This window comes from Benincasa hispida, chromosome 7, assembly GCF_009727055.1.
Source record: "Benincasa hispida cultivar B227 chromosome 7, ASM972705v1, whole genome shotgun sequence".
NCBI lineage: Eukaryota > Viridiplantae > Streptophyta > Magnoliopsida > Cucurbitales > Cucurbitaceae > Benincasa > Benincasa hispida.
Genome location: NC_052355.1, coordinates 32870307 through 32892495, shown reverse-complemented (window position 1 = coordinate 32892495; position 22189 = coordinate 32870307). Strand labels below are relative to the sequence as shown.

Here is a 22189-nt window from a genome sequence, read left to right as displayed (position 1 = left end):
GTCCTTGAACCATTCTCTCCCTCCCTCCAAATTTTTATCAAATAGTTAACTTTAGTTAGTTTTTTTTTTCCCCCTTTTAATTTCTGACTTGCAGACACCAAATTGAAACATTTAATATTCAATTGACATCATCTTTTTTTAAATTTCTGACTCATTACTTTGGTGTTATTGAAATCATTAACACATTACATATTCAATTGGAAGAAAATTGAGCATGCATTTAATGGTTTATCTAATAGAAGGTTCTCATATAATAAGTGATCAAGATTTTTGGTGTTGTGGAATGACCACATTTCATTCATAATTTGACATATTCACTATATTGTTTATTTTAGAGATTTCATGTTCTTAAATATGGCTATTATAACAAAAAAATGAGACGAGCAATTTTATTTGATAAGGAAAATGATGCTAAAATTTATGGTAAATAGTTTGGATTTTCAATCAAGATATTTTAGGATAACAAGACTCCTTTCTCTATCTCTTCTCAAGTCGATAGCATGAATGTTGGATTCACTTCGGGATAAATGAAAATTTCATACTATTACGCTATTAAATCCTACGAATGTTAGTATTGTAGTAAAGGTAAAAGTCATAATTGATAAAATTATTCAAATCAAAATGATTAATGACATATTTGGGAGTGATTTTGAAATGATTAAATCACTCTTTTGAATTTAATGGTATAAAAATCATATTTAAAAGTGTGAACCCAAATATTAAAATGATTGGATGAAACTCACTTTAATAATTCACTCAAAAACAAATTATTTTCAACAAAATCACTTTCAAATTTCCCTTAGTTGGTTTGAGATTTCCCTGTTAATGGATGAATTTATGCCTTTGGTGGATGAACTTCTATTGCATGCTTTTAATATTGATAATAAAAGAATTTTAAGAGTTTGCTCTCAAAGTATAGCCATACATGACACTTTCTTGGCACGGTAAGGAAGTAAATATGGACAATTTTCTCCATTTAAAATATATATATATATATATTACCTTAAATTTGATATGTTGTATCAATTTTAAACATCAAATTTGGTAGTTGTATCAATTTTAACCTTAAACTTCTAATTTCATCCATTTAAATCTCAAACTAGAACAATTTATATCGATTGCATCCTTAATTAAGTCTCATTAGGATGAAAATTGATACAATCTATCAAATTGGGGTTTTAAATTGTGACATTAACCACAAACTAGAATAATTTATATCGATTTACATCTTTGATTAAGTCTCATTAGAGTTAAAATTGATACGATCTACCAAATTGAAAGTTTAATATTAAAATTGAAATAATTTGTCAAGTTTGAGGTTTAAATTAATTGAATGAAAAGTTTAAGATTAAGATTGATAAAATTTGTAAGTTTAGTGTCAAAATTGAGTTGTCACCTTATTTTTTAATGCAGTATAAGACCATTGAAGAGAACAACATTTTGGTAGTTCCAACTTCTAACAGTGAAGCATAGGACGCATTTTGGATTTCTTTGAAATGCTTTTAGCTATTTTACAACATTTTGGGTATGTTTAGAGAAATTTTGGCGTTAATGTTAGGCAAATGTTGAAATTAAATTTAGAAGAATCTAAAATCATAATCTTGGTGAGGTGATTGATCAATAATTATCTCAAAATTTTACCCTCATTTCATTTATTCATTGAAATGCCGAATTTACCCCTACATTTAAGAATAATCTTTTTTTTTCTTCGCAGTAATTTGATAATTCTAAAATCACTTTTGAAACTAAACATAATAATTCAAAATTACATTTATAAGTTTGAAACCAAATATCAATATGATTGAAAATCAATTGGATCTAAATCTCTTTCTATTTAATCTACTACTTCAACCATCACGCCCTATATAGATAAAATAAAACTAATTTGAAAATGCTTTAAACATTTTTACTTCTAGAGGAACCAACCTAATAAAAGTACCATTCTTCAAAAAAAAAAAATTGTCATAAAATAATTGAAGAATTCCATACCAAAAATTTACCTCTTGCTTATAAAGAGGGTATAAGCTAACTAGATACAGCAACAAAATGTGAGGTCAAGTTAACCAAACAATCATTATGTTTTTATTTTCAAAATCTTCCACTTCGTCGAAGATCCCAAAATCAAAAAGGCAAACAAATCAAAAGACTGATTTGCAAAGTAAACTGGGCATTTATCCAAGGTAACTGTGCAATTTACCTGTTACTGCAGGCAGGACTCGGTAAAATCCTCCAGGTATAATTTTTCCATTTTTACTGCAGTCGAAATTCCCACGTAGAACTGGGAGAAGAAAGAAGGTCAATAGATTTACTAGCAATTGTATCTTTTAAAATTGTTATCTGACCTTCCTTCAGCAAAATATCCTCTTCCAACGTCTCTATCTTTGATTTCAACATATCAACTTCTGAGTTCAATAGCATGTTCTTTTCCCTGTTTTTGTTTACTTCTTCCAACATCATGTCTCTCTCCTTCGAAATTTTCTCTAATATGTCCTTTAGAGTTTCTAATTCCCTTGTAGACTCCTCGAGACCGTTATGTAATTTGTTTATGTCCTCATTTTTCTTCAGCAACTGTAAGATAACGAAAACTGAAGTTTCAAATTCGATGGATTCTAGAATTGTTGGAACCAAAGGAATCGAGAATATATTATTAAGAAGCGTAGATACAGTTACGAAATCAAAGATATGGCTACGGTAAGGATATATGTTTATTAAGGTCTCGTTTGGTAACCATTTGATTTTTTGTTTTTGGTTTTTGAAAATTATACACATTTTCTCTCAATTTCTTACTATGGTTTTCATATTTACTAAGTAAAATAGTTGAGTTCTTAGTTAAATTTCAAAAACAAAATATACCTTAAAAAAAAGTTCTAAAAAATTGGCTTGATTTTAAAAATACTTAGAAAGTAGATAACAAAACAAGAAATTTAGAAATAGAATAGGTATTTATAGGGTTGATTTTCAAAAAACTAAAGACCAAAAACAAAATGGTTACAAAACATGGTCTAAAATACACATTTGTTAAAATATATGTCATTTTTATACCATGAGACAATCTCAAGCCAATGAGTTTGATGTATACCTAACTTCCAAAATTTATTACTTTCGTTTATTTGGTATGCTTAACAAATTTTTAATAAATGTCTGAGCCAATTTACTCTATATGACTAGTGTTTGACATGTGTTTATAATTTTATAAGTGCCCGATATATATCTAACGCGTGTCCAACTAAGTGTCAACTGTGAGTATCTAAGTGTGAACATGCTGCTTCATAGAATATATTTATATGCCACATTACAGAACTCGAAAGGGAAAATTGATGTCAATACAAGCTGCATATCTCAAACAAATTAGCATAAAATCAAGTAGAAGACTGCAAGAAATTGTAATGTGATAGATTATATAGAGAGAAAAAGACAATAGATTTATATATTTTCCAAATTTTTAGTGGTCAAAATTAGTTATGAGGAACCATAATAATCAATCAGAACTGATATTAGACCTGATAGGTTGAAAATAACACATGCAAAAACATTCCTAAAATTTCATAAAGTATCAGTCATGCATAATGATGATGAAGCCATCATATTCAACAAAATTTATCTTCAAGATCAAGTTGAAATTAAGAAACTACCTGAAGTTCAAGATCTTTCATCTTATGGGTAAGGCAGGAAAGGCTATCCATTCCATTCTGGACTTCACATTTTAGTATATCATTCCCTCTTACTGCTGTCACCAGTTCAGCTTGCAATTGCTCCATTTCCAGCTCTTTAGAGTATAGTTTCTCTCTCAATAGGCTTGAAAATAAAGTTTCTGCTTTTAGTTCAGATCTTAAACCATCCTAGAAAGTAATACAAAACTGTAAATGTCGCGGCCATAGTAAAAAAAAACAAGTTATAAAACCAAAATAAGCCGTATGGATTTACCATTTAGACATTTTTCCCCACAAAAGGAAACAACTAAAAATCAACTCTATGATTTATATTTAGGTTTTTATTTTTTTTTTGGAGGAAAACCAAAGGCGAGAGTTTGGATTCAGTATAATGTCCCATTTCAGGGCAAAATCAGAAATTACTCACCTCTGCATATTGACAACTGAGTTGTAGTGCATTATCTACACCTGAACTCTGAGAAGTGGAGTTAGACTTCGCTTGCAACAACATAGATATTTTCTGTAAACTCATTGTCAGGCTCTCGATTCCATGCTTGAAGCTGCGAATTTTCATTTCAGATTCAAGAAAAAATTGTCCATATAAACCATTCTTGATGTACTCTATTCTATGCTTAGTTGGATGAAACTGACCAACTTTCTCTTTAATGAACTCGAGTAACTTGGAACAAAATTGAGTACTCTCATTTAGTAATACCAAACCTTGATTTTGAAGATGGTAAACACGAGCTGACATTTCATTATCCAACTTGAAGGTTATAGCACCACTCTCATTCCCATTTTCTTTTAAACGAGTCAATATTTTTATATTCTCATGTCGAAGAGAATCAACTTCAACTCTATAAGATTCTAACTCCTTTCTCAAAGCCAGTTCCACTCCTGTTAATCTCATCTGTTCCATCTTCAATCTTTCAAATTGCTTATCAAGTTTCTCCACTGGTTGAATATTACCAAATTGCTCACTTAATCTTTCCCGCAAACCATCAATAGTCTTCTCTTGTTCGTTGCAGGTCCTCAATAACCTTGTGATTGATTTATGTAACTCTCCGCACTCCTTCTCTTTCTCCTCAAAATTCTTTCTGATGCAATCCATGCCTTCTATTGCTCCCCTGTAATCTTCTTCTAATTTAGAGAGGTTTAGCTGTAAATATTTATTTTGTTCATTCTTTTCATCAATTCTAGCTGTTAGATCCAGGATATTTTGCTCGAGATTAGTTGTTATGCTTCTGTTCTCTGTTTCCATCTTGTTTAAAGAAGAAACCTCTCTTTGTAGTGAGACATTCTGTTCAGCTAGCTCTCTAACTCGCCCCCTTAGCCCCTCTTCCTCTAATTGGTACTTCTCAAGCTTGAATGACCAGTCACTTGACCTTCTGTCTAGTTCCTTCTCTAGTCCTACCTGCAACTCAATTTTCTCCTTCTCCAGTTTCAAAGTTCTGGACTCCAATTCTGCATTTGCCTGTCTAAGCTCTTTTCTGGCACACGTCCTATCAGCAATTCGAGACTGTAGAAGGTTTGAAATTTCAAGTGCCAATGTGAACCTCTCCCCATTGAGATTTTTAATTATCTGGATCAGATCTGACACATCAAATTTCCTATATTGATTGAAACGTTCTTGTTCAAGTTCTTCAGACAGAAACACAACCCTCTCCTCTGCTTCCTTGGCCCTTTTTTGTAATTCTCCATCAAAATCCTCATTAGTTTCACCAGGCTTACAACTCTCATAAATGTGTCCGCTAACTGTTTCCCAAGGCTCATCTGTAGGGAAACATGGTTGGGTCGCCAAATCTGAATTAGGATCAAAGCATCCATTAGATGATCGACTATGAATATCTGTAACTGTGATGGGTATATTTTCATCAAGCTCTTTTGAGGTCGCTTTAGGCACAACATGATGTTGTGAGAGTCTGTCAACAACATTCTTTGCAATACTTCGAGGTGAGTCGTTCCCAAATCCATATTCTACCACTTCTCCAGACAATAAACGAGAATGGGAACTTTTAGCTTCCCTGGATGAATAGGATCTTGGTTTATCTTTAATACTAGCAGATGTTGAAGCGTGTAGCAGACACTGAGCTCGTGGAGGCCGCCACCCATTATTCCTCTGAAAACACTTATTCATGGATCCATTTATTTCCTGGTGTTGTTCACCATCAATGTAGCGGTCTAAGACCCTATTTGAAACAGAACTGACGCTATTGGAAGAATTTCCTGAAGAATCATAGCAAGTTCTTGAGCATGGCCTAACAGGTCCTGAGGTATAGTAATCATGTGGCATTTCCAGCTGCTTTGCTTTGAATTGCATCTCTCGAGACGGACTTTGGCAACTAACAAAAACCACGAGATCACAAATTAAACTAAAGAATATTATGGTACAACCAATCAAAAAATATCATATGCTCCATACAACTCAGTACACATTTTTCATCATACTATATAGATAATCTCTGATCATGATCTTAATATTTCATCAGAATAAACATCCTTACCGAGATGACTGTTCATGTTGCCGTTTAAAGCCACTACTAGCATTGCCAGGAGATCTACTTGGATCACTTGAACCATAAAAGTCTATTTGACCTTGGTCTCTAAATGCAGCCGAAGATAACGACCGGGTCCTTCTAAGTTTAGGACCGGTGCTGGACCTTTCACTATCATCTATTTGCTTCCCGGACCTGGTACTCTGGGGACTACTTCCAGCCTTATCACTAATAGAACTACTCTTCCTACCCTCTAATGGATGTTCTAAGTGAGTTTCGCTTTCATTTGTCGATGGAAGAGCTAAATTATGTTTCCCATTACCAGTGCCAAACGATCTAAAAAATAGCTTCTTCATCTTCTGTTCTGACTGTTGATTATTGAAGTTTTTGTCCTTCAATCCCAATACTTTTTCTCCATACCACGCCTGATACAATCACTCTAGACCTAGAAAAGAGCATCGTTAATAGAGAGAAACAGAGAAGCAAGATCGAAACATATATACAAAATTCTACCATCAAAACGACGAGATTTTCGACACATGGAAGAAAGACAAAGAGACTGATTCTCTTAAGATGACTATTGACTAAGAAATTATCCAAAACGAAAGAGTTTACATCTTCCTCATATACAAACCGCGAAAAATTACAGAAAACATTTTAAAAAGAGCGTTTCATCCAGATTTTCATTCACAAGTATAACAGTTGAAGGGAAGAAAGGATAACACAACAGAGTATGTAAAGGAACGACATCTAAATCTCAACGAGAACGAAACAAACCCGAACATGGAAAGTATTCAGCTCTGGTCGAGTCAATTTCCTCTCTCGCTGCTACAATATCTTACATCAATGAAAAAACTCCAAAAAACAGAAAACCGAAGATGAGCATTATCATTTCACTCACTCGTCCAAATGATAAACGGAAACAATAACAATAATCCTCCTCAACTTCATTAGACACTAGCGATTCAGAAAAGAACAAGAAAATCAACTACAATCTACACAAATAATTTCACACTGATTGCAGCAATCAAAAGTCATAAATTCGTCAACATACCGACAGTCTCCGGGTTCTTTCTCCTCTGAATTCAAAATTCAAATCACCAAAGACAACTCAGAATTCCGAAATTTTAGGGAACTAGAAATCAAGCATTGAATGCTCAGAGAGTTGGCGGTATTGCATGGCCGGCGACTACAGCAGTTACAATTCTGGCGGGGATTGACAATGATTGAACGATTGACGACTAAATTACATACGAAATTGAGTGGAAATATTGCATTCAATCCAAACTTCCATTGTCAAGATTTCTCTTCCTTTATTTTCCTTCTGATTTCTGACTGTTTGAATTCTGGAAAGGGTAGTTTTTGTCCGAAAAATATATTTAAATTTTCTTTGGAGCCGCTAATAATGAGGAAGAGGAGCGGGATTCGTTGGGTAGTGATAGAGTGAGGGTGAGTACACGTACACCTTTTTTCTTCACCAACCAAAACAAGATACACATATCTTAAAAGATTTTGTTTTGAAGTTTCAATTTAAGTTCTTATATTTTACTTTTTTTTTTTTTTAAACCTCTTACTTTTCCTAAATCTAAAATTTGGTCACTCAAATTAATTTTTATCAAAATTGGTCCATAATAATAATTTTCATGAAAGAAAATCAAATATGTGAATATGTTTTCGAGATTTATAGTAAAAAAACTATAGATGATAAAAAGTTTTTTAAAAAATAACAATAAATTAGTATTGGGGACTAAATTTTAGATTTATGTACATTGACTAAAATTAAACAAATTTCAACGTTTGAGAATCAAAATGGTATTTTAACCAAAAAAATCATAATAATAAGTTTAAATATTAAGTTGGTCTTTGTATTTTCAATTTTGGTTCATTTTGAACCTCTTGCTTTTAACATATTAATTTTGATCAATGTAGTTTCAACTTTAATTCATTTTACTTTATATACTCTCAAAATGTTCATTTTGATTTCTGTACTTTCAAGTTTAGTTATTTTTTTTAAAAAAAAAACACCAATTTGCTCCCTTTAAAATAAAGGGAAAGATATCAAAATGATCCATTTTTAAAAATAATGACATTTTGAAAGCACATAAGATCAAAATTAGTGGAAATTGAACATACAAGAAAACCAAAATAAACATTTAAAAGTATATAACCAAAATAAGTTATATCCTTCTTAGGAGCAAAAATAATAAATTAAATTCAAAAGAATTGAGATTAAAATAGTATTTAAAGGTATACTCTAACTTTAAAATTGATTCCTTTATAAATTACATTGAAAATAGATTCACAATCGACATGTTTTGTCATTAAATAGTTGTGAATAATGATTTTTCTTGTATAAAAAAATGTTATTACTACTTAACCAAATTTTTTAAAAGTTTGCAACTAATTTTGAGATTGATTGAAAGTACGTAAACTAATAGATAATGAAAGATTAAATTAAATGGAAGAAAATAACATCATATTGGATTAAAAATCTTAATTCAATATTATCGATGGTTTTGTATTTTATATACATTTGTAGGTAGATTTGGACTAAAGGGCACAATCAACCTTAAACAATTTTGCATACTACTAGACCAAAAAAAGGGTGAAATTTAAGCTGAAAATCACATGGGAAAATGAGGGTTTGGGTCGAACGAACCTACTCGTCTTGGTTTCCAATGAATGGGACATATATCTAACCCATTTATGGCAGAGGGTAGACAAGAGTTTGGACCAAATGCCCAAACTAACATGTTCGACCTTAGCCAAGATCAAGCATTGTCATTTGATTAATAAGACATGCTAAACGTGTCGGATAGTTCATTGGACTTGAGAAGAAGATTTGTAATGTCTTTCACTCATGAAGTAGAACCCAGCATAAAACCCTAACCTGCGTTCGGGCGGGAATTTAGGAATGGTACATGAATATATTCAAATGCACATTTTTTCTCAATGGCTAATTTATAAGAATGTCAAACACAGGCGCAGAATCCGATATAAAAATTTATAGATTTTATACTTCTAAGTTATAAACCCTATTTTAATGTCAATAAAATTTATTTTTAATGATTATATATATACATGCATAGATGAACATGACCATATATTTTTTTAATCCAACATTTTTGGTTCAAGGGGGGTGTATAATGTATTCTTATCACTGATCGATTATGAACATCGGAATCTGATTTTTCATCGTCATTCCTACACTTCAATTTCTTAGTACCTTTCGTCCAATACAATTCAAAGTTTTCTCTCCAAATCCACATCTCTCCGTGTCCCTCTTTGCGTCTATGGAGGTCGATTCCATTCCCAACGGCTCCGCCACTGAAACCGCCATGGCAAATGCCGCCGCCGCAACAATCACCCCTACACCGTCCAAGTTTACCGGATTGGCGGAGTCTCTAAAGCTGGAACATCAGTTTCTTAGGGTTCCATTTGAGCATTACAAGAAGACGATTCGAGCTAATCATCGCGTTGCTGAGAAAGAGGTCTCTGCTGTGATTTCCAGCGTCACTGAAGCCGCCGATCGCGATAGCATGTCAACGGAAGAAGCCGTACATCACTTCAATTCGCTTGTATCCAGATTGCAGGGGTTGAAAAGAAAGGTAGTTGATTCTAGGTTTTCCTCTTTTTTCTTTTTTTAATTTATTTTCCTGAATATCTTATTTTATAATTCTTTTAGCGAAGGTCAATCTTGCGACGGATAGCTGCTTTCTAGGATGTTTATTTTGCCTTCTTCGTAAAAAGAATCACTGTACTGTATCCATGATTTCATCTGTCGCTACTCAGGGGCACGTTTTCCTTTATGTAGTTGAATTTTGATGAATTCGATTAATTGATGTGGTTTTTTACTAGGGTTATACGGGTAGCTGGTAAGAACTGTGTGGTAATATTGGATTACACTTTAATTCTTGAACTAACTAAAGTAAAATAAAATATTGGATTGGCCTTTCATGACAAAGAAAAACTTAACCTTTCTCTGATCTTTCGTTTCTTTTTGTTGTTAAGTTGGAAGAGGGCAGTCGCACAGAGCAGATGCAAGCACAGAAGTGTCGTGCTAGATTTTCTCATTTAGAATCGGCTGATGCTGATAATTTGACGGAATGGAACAGCACACGCTTGAAAAGGATCCTTGTGGATTATATGCTGCGGATGTCGTATTTCGACACCGCAATGAAGTTATCAGAGAGCAGCAATATTCAGGTTTGTACACTTTTCTCAAATTATATTCCAAACTGCAGTGGGTACCCAGGTTATCTGTCTGTCAACATTTTGATTCTTTAAAGAATTTCTGCCTGCACATCATTTATATACTGATTTAATGAGGATACTTTAATGCTTGAAAGAGTTTATTACAATATTTTGATCACAAGCATTTGAGGTCAGTGCTGAGTCTGCTGACTGATCACCTTCTTGCTTCCTTTCAAGTAGTAGTGAATCTAGTGATTAATATATGCACTATAGTTTTTCGCTGTGGAGAAAGGGGGAAAGTTCTTTATTTATCTTGATCAAAAAAGTGTTTCCTTGTAAAAGAATGGTTCAATTTTATTGATAGAAATGTTTACGATTTTATGGCAAATATTTTATCATTCTAAGTTGCAGTTAAGTGTAAATGAAAAGAGATCCGTTTTACAAGATGGTTGTGTATTCCATAGATGTATAGCTGTTGCATTAACTGATAAAACCTTGATGCAGTTTATTTTTTTTAGTAGAAAACGTACTTTCATCAAGATAAAATGAAAGAAGGGACACTTCAAACCTAACAAGGGACTGTATCTCCTCCCCCCGAGATTACTCAAACCCCTAAATAATCCTTCCTTTTCTCCACCATATCCCCCGAACAATTGCAAATAAGGTACATCCCCGCAGAATGCACCTCTTTATCACAAAAGGGGGATGGAAGATAATGTCTTCTGTAATGACTATGCACGTAATATCTGTTGAGGCAATCCAAAAGAAGGAGGAGATTTTTGTATTCTGAAATATACAATCTGCTTTTGACTATTTAGTCATAAATCTCAGGATCTTGTCGACATTGATGTCTTTCAAGAAGCCAAAAGGGTTATTGATGCCCTTCAGAATAAGGAGATAGCACCTGCACTTGCCTGGTGTTCAGATAACAAGTCGAGGTTGAAGAAGTCCAAGGTATATGTGGTGGTTCTCAAGAGTCTTTCATTTACATAGCTAATACATCTGGAGGTATATCAACAATTATGATGCAATTGAGTTCTTTGTGTTGTAATTTATTTGTCATGTTACTTGTAGGCTTGGTTTACGTGTTTCATTGCAACTCCATACCATTTCAGAAGTCATTTAATGATGGGAGTGTAATGGTGTATGGTTTCTCAATGAAAGCTTGGTTATTCACTAGAACATAAAAATTAATAGTGTATGGTGTCTCTGATGGGTTTGTGGATCTCCTAGACTTAACTGTGTTCATTTGAAAAAAGCTATTCCTTATAAACTAACTTAATTGGTTTATTATGTTTTTATATTGTTGTTCCTGCAATATGGGTGGCTTTTCAAGGTTTATGGAATCAATATTAATGATGGATTGAGAATTTAATTGTAGAGAATAGCCTGGGGTCTTTTATTATTATTATTATTATTTTATTTTCTTACCTCTTGAGTTGTAACTGTTTATATGTTTCTATTATTAAAAAAAAAAAAAAAAGTATTGTTTATTACAATTTAATTGGGACATGTTTTTATTTGATCACTCTGTGAGTGATTAAAATGTGAATTTAAAGTACACTATTAGTGTTTATAATTGTATTACATAAAAATAGTGTATATGTGTAGTAGCTCATTAAGTACGGAACAAACGGTTAAAAACTATTTGTTTATCAAGAATTTGGTATCTAGAACTTCTTAGTATTAGGATGTATAGGTTGTGGATGAACAAAGGATATTTCCTTTCTTGAGGAGGGGATGGGTGGAGGTTGTAGATGGCCCCAAATTTCCAAAATGGGATTGGTGAAGGTCGTTATTGGTTTCGAGAAATTTCTTATCATAATATAATTCATTTCAAATCTGCTCCATATTAAAAAGAAACTCCACCTTCCCCTTCTTGGGTAATCTTTATAATTATAATATTTTCTTACAATATGGGGCAACTACCATGCTTGTATAGTATCATTAGGGTATCATTGTTCTATAGCCATAATTTTGTCATATTACCAATAATTTTTTGAACGATTTCAAATGCAGTTGGTTCTCTTTCAGCTTGCATAACTTGTTGCTTTTTATTCATGACAGAGCAAATTTGAGTTCCAATTGAGGCTTCAAGAGTTCATAGAATTGGTTCGAGCTGACAAGAATATGCAAGCTATTGCATATGCACGGAAGTACCTTGCTCCATGGGGAGCTACCCATATGAAAGAACTGCAGCGTGTCATGGCAACTTTGGCTTTCAAGAGTAGTACAGAGTGTGCCGTATACAAGGTGAAATGTCTCATCCCGTTTCTGTCGGTTTAAGCAACTTAATTTCATTAGCTCTTAAAACTGAAAGCTGTGCATTTTTTTCTGACCAACCAAATATATATACATATATTGGTGATGCTAGTTTGAACCATAGATAAGCACTTAGGGCCTGTATGTTTTACAGGTTTTTCCATGAGATTTACCTTTAATTTTCTTGTTTGTTTCACATATTTCAGTTTTTAAAATCCAAGATATTATTATCCAAGGAACTTTAAAACCGCATTTGCATGGGTTTTTTAATATCTTACAAAAGTGTGGGATTTTTATGTTTGGGAGATGACCAACAAAAATATAGTTTAATTAATTAATAAATTAATATCAAGTACTCATTATTATTAATTTTTATTAATTATGACTTAATAAATTTCGACAAATATCTTTACTATTAATATTTTTTGCTATCATTACTATTTAATATAATTTATTATGATGATGATGATTTTCAATATTCTAATTAATTTACAATAACTTTATTATTTTTAGTAATTAATTTAAATTAAATAATTATGTTTAATGAAGGTTTAATATAAAATTATTAATTTATTTTTATTTTTATTGATTAAATCAGGCTAATTTTCTTTTATGACTATAATAATTGTCTCTTGTATTTAATTAAGTAATTATTTAATTTTGGTTTTTATATACAAAATTAGTAAATTGAACACACATTCAACTTCCAGACATTAGTTATCCTGCATGTCCAAACACAGACATTAATTATCTCAGACATTTAAAATTCATTCAAATCTCAAATATTTAATGTTTATACCCATAAAACAATGTCTACGATCCAAACGGGCCCTTAGAGAAAATTATATCATACAAAGAAATAGTTACCAATTTACCCTTCCTGTCTCAAGTCTCTTAGAATGCAAATGTTGTTATCCTAGTCTTCTATGAATATGATATTTTATACTAGCATTATGTTTGTACTCGATATTGAAGCTTGTACTCCGTCTAAGTTGATGTGAAGCCATATGGTATAATTTATTTTTCCCTTTTTGTGCTTTATAGGTCTTATTTGAACCAAAGCAGTGGGATCATCTTGTGGATGTATTTAGACAAGAGTTCTGCAAAATATACGGCATGACGCTCGAGCCATTGCTAAATATTTATCTGCAAGCAGGCTTATCTGCTCTTAAAACTCCGTATCCCTACTATTTACTTGTCTCATATACGTGTCGGGTGATTAATATTCACTGCAGTTTAACTCAGAACCCCTCAACTTGGCAAGCCAACTTTTCGGAAATTGAGGAGTGCTTTTAAAAATTCTTAGTGGGAATGCTCTGGTGCTTTTTCAATAAATACTTGAGAGAAAAAGTTTTTCACCTAACAGTATTCCCATGTTCATCTTAAGTTTACTCCAAAAAGAGAATATTGCATCTGAGATAATCTTTCATTCAACTAGTATGAGTACAGATAAGTTTGCCTTGACCTGCTTAGATACTGCTATGAGGATGATTGCACCAAGGAAGACCCATTATCACAGGAAAGTTTTAGAAAGCTGGCAGTCCCATTGCCTTACTCGAAGCAGCATCACTCGAAGCTTGTGTGCTACATAACGAGAGAGCTCATGGACACCGAGAATCCGCCTCAAGTTCTTCCAAATGGTTATGTCTACAGCACCAAGGTTAGCATCATTTTGTTTGTATGGATTTTTCAGAAAATTTATAGCGAAGTTCCTTACAAAATGCTTTAGTTCATGCTCGATACTGTTTCATGGCAGGCTCTGGAAAGAATGGCCAAGGAAAACAGTGGTAAAATCACTTGTCCAAGAACAGGGTTTGTGTGCAACTACTCAGAGCTGGTGAAGGCATACATATCATAGAGTTGCAACATATTGGTAGGTGGAAATCACATTTCCTATCATCTCTATGCTTTGTTTCTTTATACTTGTGATTATGAATATGGCCCATGAATCTATGGAAATAGATATTTCAATGTGGGATGGGGGAAGTATATTTTTACAAAAGAAATTTCCTTGTATGTTCCAAGAATGATGACATGTAAATAAGAATTAAACAGCTTTGTTCTTTCTATTTTGTGGAAAATGTTGTATTCTTAGAAACCTTGTTTTGAAAATGAAGCTTCTTTATTTTGTAATCTACTTTTTCTAATTATCTTTTGAAATTTTTGTTTCCAGTTATTCAGTTGCGGATTTCAAAGTGGTGTAAAACACAACAAAAATTAACTCAAAAAAATACCAAAGAAATGAAACAAATAAATTTTGAATGTCTCTAGAAGTATCAACAAAAGTATTGATATATCTAATTAAGAAACAATTTTTTTTCGCTCATGTTCAACATTTTTGGCTTAAAAATTAAAAATAATAGAATCAACCTTCTTTAAGATGGAGTATAAACAATCATCTCTAATATTATTCTTTAGTACTTAATCAACATTTCCATTGTAGAAATAGAATCTAGGAAATAAGAAAGTTCCAAGGTACTAAAAAAACAGTAGCACTGAAATCTCTATAATTTATCCGGTACGATCAAATATCAAGGAAAATTCTTAAATATATTTGATCATTCTTACTTGAGAGGATGCATAACCTTCCTACCGTACCAAAATTCTCTTTTAAAATTTTAATAATTCGAAGCACAGTAGTTTGAGCAATGTTGAGATGGATAGAAATCATAAAACGATGTATTTAGATGCACTTAACTTAAAATGCTTACAAAATTAATGCTCCACTTAAAAAAACAAGCTTAGAAATCTATACAATTACTTTGAATTAACTATACACAATAATAAGTCTTTCTTCTTCAGCCCAAACTTATGAGAACCAACTATGAAAGCAAAGCCATATTATAAGGTTTCACAGGCGAGTTGGATTCAACAGTCTAAGAAAGATTTACAAATTTTAGACCTTTTGTTCTATTAAAATATATATATATATATATATATATATATAACTCATAAGTTAGTTCGAACGAGAAAATGCCATCATCAACTAAAATGACCAAACAAAAAGGATAAAAGATAATAAGAAGCAGATTATTAATATATAACTTATGATAATTAAGCTGGGAGATAAATAGACAAAATACGGTGCTGATGAACAATTTGAGGCGGGATTCAATCACAATACAGATCTATTTAGAAGTCTCTCTTAAGGCACAATTCGCTTTATAAAATTCAACGCAAATGCATGTGTTTAAGCAGAAGCAAAATAAGGACTGTCTATCATGCAGACTCACTGCCGCCCCTTGGAGAACCATTTTGATCTTCGTCGTTTACAGGACTCCGTTCTTCTCTAGGCAACGGACTGGGGCTGCGACTGTAGCCATTTTCTTCCCTCCGGTAGTTTCTACTTCCACCACCACTGAAGTCCTCGCCTTCATCCATAGGACTCCTGCTCCTTCCTCTTGGGCTTCTGCTTCTACCTCTAGGACTGTCGCGGTTTCCAGGAGACAGACTACGTCTTGCCTCTTCAGGACTCCTCTCATCGGGAGTGGGACTACGTTTCATAGTTTTTGGAGGAGGTGACAAACTGTGCCTCTTTGGGCTTGACCTGCCTCTCGGGCTCCTTGATCGTTTATCTGATCGCTCAAGGCTTCTCTCTCTTTTTACAGGAGATCTTGATCGACTGTGGACACAAGACACAGTTGTTCAGTAAGTTATATTCATAAAGCCTACAGTTCAATACTTGCATCAACAAAATCATGACAATGTGGAGAAAGATGAAAACAATGACAGACTTGATGAAAATGGTTCACAATTGAAACAAACCTGTAGCTACGACCTCTGCTGTAACTACGACTGCGGCTTCTACCACGGCGAGGGCTTGGTGACCTTGAGTAACTTCCACGCCTATGCCATACAACAAAAGAAAAAAAAAACCAGAATGATCAATGCGGAGAATTAAGAGGGAAGGGGAAAAATAACAATTGAAAAGATAGCATACTTCAATTTCTTAGGACTGTTCTGGCAATTCTTCTCTATGTGACCACGTTCGCCACATCGATAACATTTATTTTTCCAGTCTCCAGCCTTGCAATCTCTGGCCCAGTGGCCGTCAATCCCACAATTGAAACAACGCCCAGTTCCTGGAGGCCCTCGACCAAGATACTCACGAGATCCACCAGGACCACGGGGTACCTAAATCAAAATCATAAATTCTCATTACATTCAAAAGAAATATATAGTTCACAAAATTAATATAAAAGATAAAAACAAGCTTTAACTTACCTGCAAAAGCCAGGAAAACTACACAAAGCCTTTATAAGAATTAACAAGTGTAACTATGGAAATGGTAAAATTGTACATGAACATGATGAAGGATATATTCCAAGTACCATAATAATTCAAATTCACATAAAAGACAGGAATCTACCATAGGCGGGAGACATAGTTAATAGTTAACCACTTAAAAGGATAAAAATGATAAGTAGCCTGGAAAAGTAGAGGCAACTGTCTGAAAGAAATTGAACAGTTTATGAAAGGTTCGACAGGAAAGATTATGGAACATACCCCTTTAGCTATTTCCACAATGATTCGACTTCCATGAACATCCCTCCCATTTAAACTATATCTTGCGTCGTCAGCATCACGGGGATCGCTAAACTCCTGTTATCAGATGTTTAAGCAGATAGACCAAGAAAAAAGATCACACTTGCAAAAATTAACATACACCATCAAGATAGAAAATGGATGCTAACATATAGTATTTTTTTTCTTGCAAGTATAACTTGAATAAAAATTTAAGAAGTAAAGGGAGGGAAATACATACAACAAATGCATAGTCTCGCTTCATATCCACATCGCGTACTCTGCGCAAATTGGTTCCAGAAACAGGTAAGGCCATCATTTGATACAAGTATCAAAGGGTTGACACCTCGCCCCTCATAGATGAACTAAACACCATTCTGAGATTCTTGGCATTTCCATAAAAACAGGCAATAACATAATAGAAAGACTCGCCAAATCCACCAAGGGAACCCTCTCACCATAGACCTCCAGGTTTGGCATAAGCCAAGAAACCTTCAACAAGATCACTCAAGTTAAACCACACAGACCCATCAACAATTCCACACTTTCATGGATATATCAAAATACACATTTACAGTCGAGCACCCAAAAAAGGGCTTGGCAAATACCTCAAGAGGTCTCGAGAGAAGTATCAATTAAATATTTACTCTGACAGGGATGTTAGCAAACCGGACAATAGAAGGGGGGAAAAGGCATAACTAAACACAAAAATAAATACTTCCCGTATTCATCAAATTAATGTTAGCACACAAATTCGACCAGGATTGAATAGTACACCAAACAAGAATCTGCAATACCTTCCATAACGACTGAAGAGGTCATCCAGATCACGGGACCTCGTCCGTGAAGACAGGCGCCCAACGTAGAGCCGAGTACCACCATAACGATCGTCATATCGAGGCATTTTATCTAAAAATCAACAACCACGGTACCACAATCAGCGACAGTATTCAAAAAAACAATTACTTGAGCAGGTATTCAAAACAAAATACGTTGAAACAAATAAAAATATATACGATTCAAATATTTGACGAATCAAAGAGGAAAGTCTAGAAATTTCTTCAATATGCACAATAGAGACCACACAAAACCTTGATTGAGCAAAAAAATCAATAGAAAAATGCTATGAATATGGAGTCGGAGGATTCGATGAGAGAAAACCTAAAAAATTCGAAGGAGGAGGCGAGGCGAGGCGCACCTGAAAACAATAAGGATACGAAACCCTAAATTTCAAGTCTTTCGCAAAAATGATTTCCGAAAGCCGCTCCCTACCATTTTATATTCATTTCTTTTACTAAAACAGCTGTAGGCCCACGTTGGGCTAAATTATTTGAAACGGGCCTCGGTAGCTGGGCCGGGCGTGCTCAAATGGTTATGTATTTCAAAACTCTTTCTGTAACAATTTGGTTTTTTTTATTTTTAAAAATGAATTTCTACATGAAATGTCTAAAGAATGGGTACATATAACGTTAATATCTTAAACATTTCATTAAAAAAAAAAAAAATTATTGATCTCCGTATTTTCACTAATATCAATGGTTATTTAAAATTTAGCTCTCACCTACGTTTTTTTATACATTATCTCCTCCATATTTCACACTCATCTCTTCCTCCCTCTCTTTTCTCCTTCCAACGATGTGTGTTTCAGACAGTAGATGACAGTGTGGGGAGAGAGAATTTCTGAGCGGACACAAGCAGTTTCGACGCGGGCTCGAGCAGACAATGACATGGTTGTAGACAGATGGCGTGGTACGAGGCAAAGCTTCCAGCACCGGGCACAAGCAAATCCGATGTGGACTCGGCTAGATCCAGTCAACGACGGTGCGGGCTTGAGCAAACGGATGACATGAAACAACGTGATGAAGCTTCCGGCACCAGGCGCAAGCAGATTCGTGCGCAGACTCGGGCAAATCCAGTCGATGGAGCTAGGGGAGAATATCCGATCAACGGTGGGGGTTTAATATAAACGATGATGATATATATACTGTGGTGTATATATATTTTTTTTACTACTTTGAGTTTATGATATATGATATATACACACTTGTATATATGTTCTAAGGTATATTTAAAAATAACCATGAATATTTGAATAGATATCAAATATATTTACCAATATATTTCATATATATTTTTAGAATGTTTCCAAATAAACAACATAATATATTACATATACAGGTGAATAAATAATTGAATATTTCACACAATAACAAAAATCAACATGAAAAACGAAACGAAATGGAAAATAAAATCATATTAAATGTTCTCTCTCCAAATGGAAATGGAGTGTGTGTATATATATATATATATCAAATGCATTTTATCTCTACAATCAAATAAGGGAAAAATCATAATAAATGCATTTTCTCACTCCATAAAAAATGTATTATATGGTGATTTATGTCAAACATTGAATTTATATATTGTGGTATATTTCATATATTGTTTGAAATATTTTCAAATACCAAAGTGTTCTTATGAATAAGGAATATTTTAAATAACCATGAATCAGGAAAAAAAATCATGAAATGTATTTTCTCTCTCCAATTAATTTAAATAAAGAGAAAAACCTCGACAAATAAATGCATTGTCTCTCTTCATTTGAAAATATGAAAAAAAAAATCATATTAAATAAATACTCTCTCAATAATAAATGCAGTTTCTCTCTCCGTCATTGATAAAGTTTTGAAAATATGGGTATATATATAAAAATCAGGAATAAAAATAATAAAAAGGGATAAATTAGTTTTAAAAAAATACTAAAAGTAATTATTGAAAAAATTGAAATTTAAATAAATTTTGTAAATACAGGACTTAAATAGGGTTTTTTTTTTTAATGTAAAAATCCCTCTTAAAAAATTGTGTTTGTTTTTTCACAAATTCTAGGTCATCTAAAAGTTTAGTCAAATTCTATAAAGAAAAATAATTTTTCTTAGTTTTCAATTTTTGAAAAAATACCTAAGTATAGGCAACAAAACATATAAACTGTTAGATGGAAGTTGATTGCCAAAATGTGTGTGGATGGCATGATAATTGAAGGAACTCTTTTTACAGAGAACCTTTGAGTAGAAGCGGATCATCCAAATCTCATTGCGATTGAACGCATACATTTACAATCATACAACAACAGGTTATGCATAAAACTTAAATTGCAGCATGCTTTTGAAATAAAAACAGAGTTTAGAGATTATACCTTTGAAGAACCGTTCTCCAAGTTAATCCCTCGATGAAACTTGTTCACGAATGTGTCGGACAACTCGAACAATCCTCGAACAAGCAAAAAACAGCAACGAGTAAACTCGAACCAAACACGGACACTACCACTTAATGACCTTGGTATTCTTGGTGTGAGCATCCAAGAGTGGTGGGTTTTGGCTAATTTTGGTTAGAGGGAACTTTTGAGTTTGAGGAGGAAGAAGATCGAGTAGAAGCCAAAGCTATCGTATAGCAAAGTCTGTTGATCGTTTAATGAAACGAGTCTATCGCATAGGCTCTCAATGTTGTCGTATAGATACTTGATCGCTTACTCAAGTGTGAAATTCTTATCTCTTGGAATAATGAAATCACATTTCATATATCCGATTTTTGCCACAAAAAATGAATAACTACCCACTAAGGGTGGTTATAGAAAAAAAGGATTTAATTAATAAATTATAGATAAATATGATAACTAACTTATCATATTATATTTATAACCTATAGTTTTAGTATTGCATCATATACAATATATAATTCTTTTTCTCTATTTTATGGCAATTAATATAAATCATATTTGTATTAAATTTATCAACTATGAATCTTATTCATAGAGAATATATTTGAATCATATTCAAATATTCATTCTTCAAATTAAACAATAACGTATCAAATATATTATATCAATCATATCACTTATTCTTAAGTTAAATCCATTGAGCTACCAAAGAGACCTCGTGGACCTGTAGCTCAAAGCTTCAATAGTACGTGAATAACGGGTTAAATTCTGTAATCACATTATCTACCATCCGTTAACTGTCGAGCACTCCACTAAAGACTGACAGTTGCACTCTTCGCACTACAGATATATTTTCGTGTCCATTGGATATAACCAATCAATAATATGATGACCCTTCATAAATTGCTCGTAAGTACAGTTAGGTCAAATTACCGTTTTGCCCCTATAGTTACATCTAACTCCTTAAGTACCAATGATCTCTCTAACGAACAATAGATCATAGTTCCACTATGACTAAACTCCTCTTGAGCCAATAGAGGGTGTGGCGCCACATTGTTCAAGACCTGGAATCAGCCCTTAAGGGAGCAATTTATCTACTTACCTCTGCTTCGGGGAATGAGTGAATTTCATCTTGTGTAGTTGAGTTCCCAGCTCCCCAATCAGACGAGTCCCCAAAATGGTAGGCTTGTTGAGTCGACAATCTGGCCACTCTCACCCATGCAAATCAAACGACTGCCCTCTTAGGCAGAAGTTCACAACTCACTCAAGATTAAGGTTATGTTACCTATGGTCACCCTAATGAAATGAAAGTCTATATTATGAACATCGCTATATAACGAGATTAAACATTTAGTGGTCCAGTCTTATACAAACTTCTTTGTATGGAATATCCCCGCTCACATGTCTAGTACATGAATGATCAGGATCGGATCATTTATAACACTTTACAACAATTGTAACACCTACAAAGCGGGCTATACTCGTAGTGTCACCAGGATAAGGTACCTAGCCTCATCCATATACTACAAACCATTTAGGTTATCACTTAAACACGATCCACTTGTATGTCTCTACATACAAGTTTAAGTTACAACGATAACCATGGATGTCAGTTTATTGGTTTGTGGTTAATGTAACTAAAATATCATATATTTCATAGACAAGTGAATAAAATATCATATATTATTAATCACATAAATGTTTGTTCATACAGGTGTTTACAAACTACAAGACCTTATGAGATTTAGGGCATCAACCCTAACAATCTCTAACTTGTCCTAAAGTCAGTAGAGGTACAAGATAATCAAATTACAAGTACACAAAACAATAAACTAGGACACAAACAAGCC

The 22189-nt window shown here is 33.3% G+C and overlaps 3 protein-coding genes across 8 annotated transcripts; 1 reads left to right on the top strand and 2 right to left on the bottom strand.

Moving 5' to 3' along the window:
- Positions 1 to 14: 14 nt before the first annotated feature.
- On the bottom strand, positions 15 to 7599 carry LOC120082186 (rho-associated protein kinase 1). 4 transcript variants are annotated; one of them, XM_039037443.1, is made up of 5 exons: positions 7200 to 7597; positions 6155 to 6590; positions 4078 to 5992; positions 3633 to 3839; positions 15 to 2568 (listed from the first exon to the last, which is right to left on the bottom strand). In XM_039037443.1, exons 2-5 carry the CDS (start codon positions 6499 to 6501, stop codon positions 2251 to 2253), a joined length of 2787 nt encoding a protein of 928 aa, XP_038893371.1. In that variant the 5' UTR covers positions 6502 to 6590; positions 7200 to 7597; the 3' UTR covers positions 15 to 2250. The 4 variants fall into 4 exon arrangements, with proteins under 4 accessions (XP_038893371.1, XP_038893372.1, XP_038893373.1 ...); XM_039037444.1 differs by having other exon boundaries at positions 6155 to 6584; XM_039037445.1 differs by having other exon boundaries at positions 2426 to 2585; positions 7200 to 7599.
- Positions 7600 to 9250: 1651 nt separating this feature from the next.
- LOC120082040 (protein MAEA homolog) lies at positions 9251 to 14665 on the top strand. The gene is made up of 7 exons (XM_039037257.1): positions 9251 to 9753; positions 10157 to 10351; positions 11171 to 11293; positions 12407 to 12592; positions 13646 to 13779; positions 14075 to 14261; positions 14358 to 14665. The coding sequence occupies exons 1-7, from the start codon at positions 9439 to 9441 to the stop codon at positions 14457 to 14459; spliced, it is 1242 nt and encodes a 413-aa protein (XP_038893185.1). The 5' UTR covers positions 9251 to 9438; the 3' UTR covers positions 14460 to 14665.
- Positions 14666 to 15631: 966 nt separating this feature from the next.
- On the bottom strand, positions 15632 to 18478 carry LOC120081827 (serine/arginine-rich splicing factor RS2Z32-like). 3 transcript variants are annotated; one of them, XM_039036999.1, is made up of 7 exons: positions 18324 to 18478; positions 17923 to 18034; positions 17367 to 17406; positions 17108 to 17203; positions 16542 to 16735; positions 16367 to 16447; positions 15632 to 16223 (listed from the first exon to the last, which is right to left on the bottom strand). In XM_039036999.1, exons 2-7 carry the CDS (start codon positions 18027 to 18029, stop codon positions 15821 to 15823), a joined length of 921 nt encoding a protein of 306 aa, XP_038892927.1. In that variant the 5' UTR covers positions 18030 to 18034; positions 18324 to 18478; the 3' UTR covers positions 15632 to 15820. The 3 variants fall into 3 exon arrangements, with proteins under 3 accessions (XP_038892927.1, XP_038892928.1, XP_038892929.1); XM_039037000.1 differs by having other exon boundaries at positions 18287 to 18398; XM_039037001.1 differs by having other exon boundaries at positions 17367 to 17617; positions 18324 to 18342.
- Between the last annotated feature and the right edge of the window lie 3711 nt (positions 18479 to 22189).

Bases quoted from the DNA above. Each gene is read 5' to 3' on its own strand.
- LOC120082040 (XM_039037257.1), top strand. From the start codon at position 9,439: ATGGAGGTCGATTCCATTCCCAACGGCTCCGCCACTGAAACCGCCATG. The intron at 10,352-11,170 runs GTTTGTACACTT...CATAAATCTCAG, and splicing joins CAGAGAGCAGCAATATTCAG to GATCTTGTCGACATTGATGT. The intron at 14,262-14,357 runs GTTAGCATCATT...GTTTCATGGCAG, and splicing joins GTTATGTCTACAGCACCAAG to GCTCTGGAAAGAATGGCCAA.
- LOC120081827 (XM_039036999.1), bottom strand. From the start codon at position 18,029: ATGCCTCGATATGACGATCGTTATGGTGGTACTCGGCTCTACGTTGGG. The intron at 17,407-17,922 runs GTATTGCAGATT...CAATTTGCGCAG, and splicing joins CTCTTCAGTCGTTATGGAAG to AGTACGCGATGTGGATATGA. The intron at 17,204-17,366 runs GTATGTATTTCC...ATCTGATAACAG, and splicing joins AGCGAGACTATGCATTTGTT to GAGTTTAGCGATCCCCGTGA.
- LOC120082186 (XM_039037443.1), bottom strand. From the start codon at position 6,501: ATGAAGAAGCTATTTTTTAGATCGTTTGGCACTGGTAATGGGAAACAT. The intron at 5,993-6,154 runs GTAAGGATGTTT...GGTTTTTGTTAG, and splicing joins CAACATGAACAGTCATCTCG to TTGCCAAAGTCCGTCTCGAG. The intron at 2,569-3,632 runs GTAGTTTCTTAA...GTTATCTTACAG, and splicing joins TGAAAGATCTTGAACTTCAG to TTGCTGAAGAAAAATGAGGA.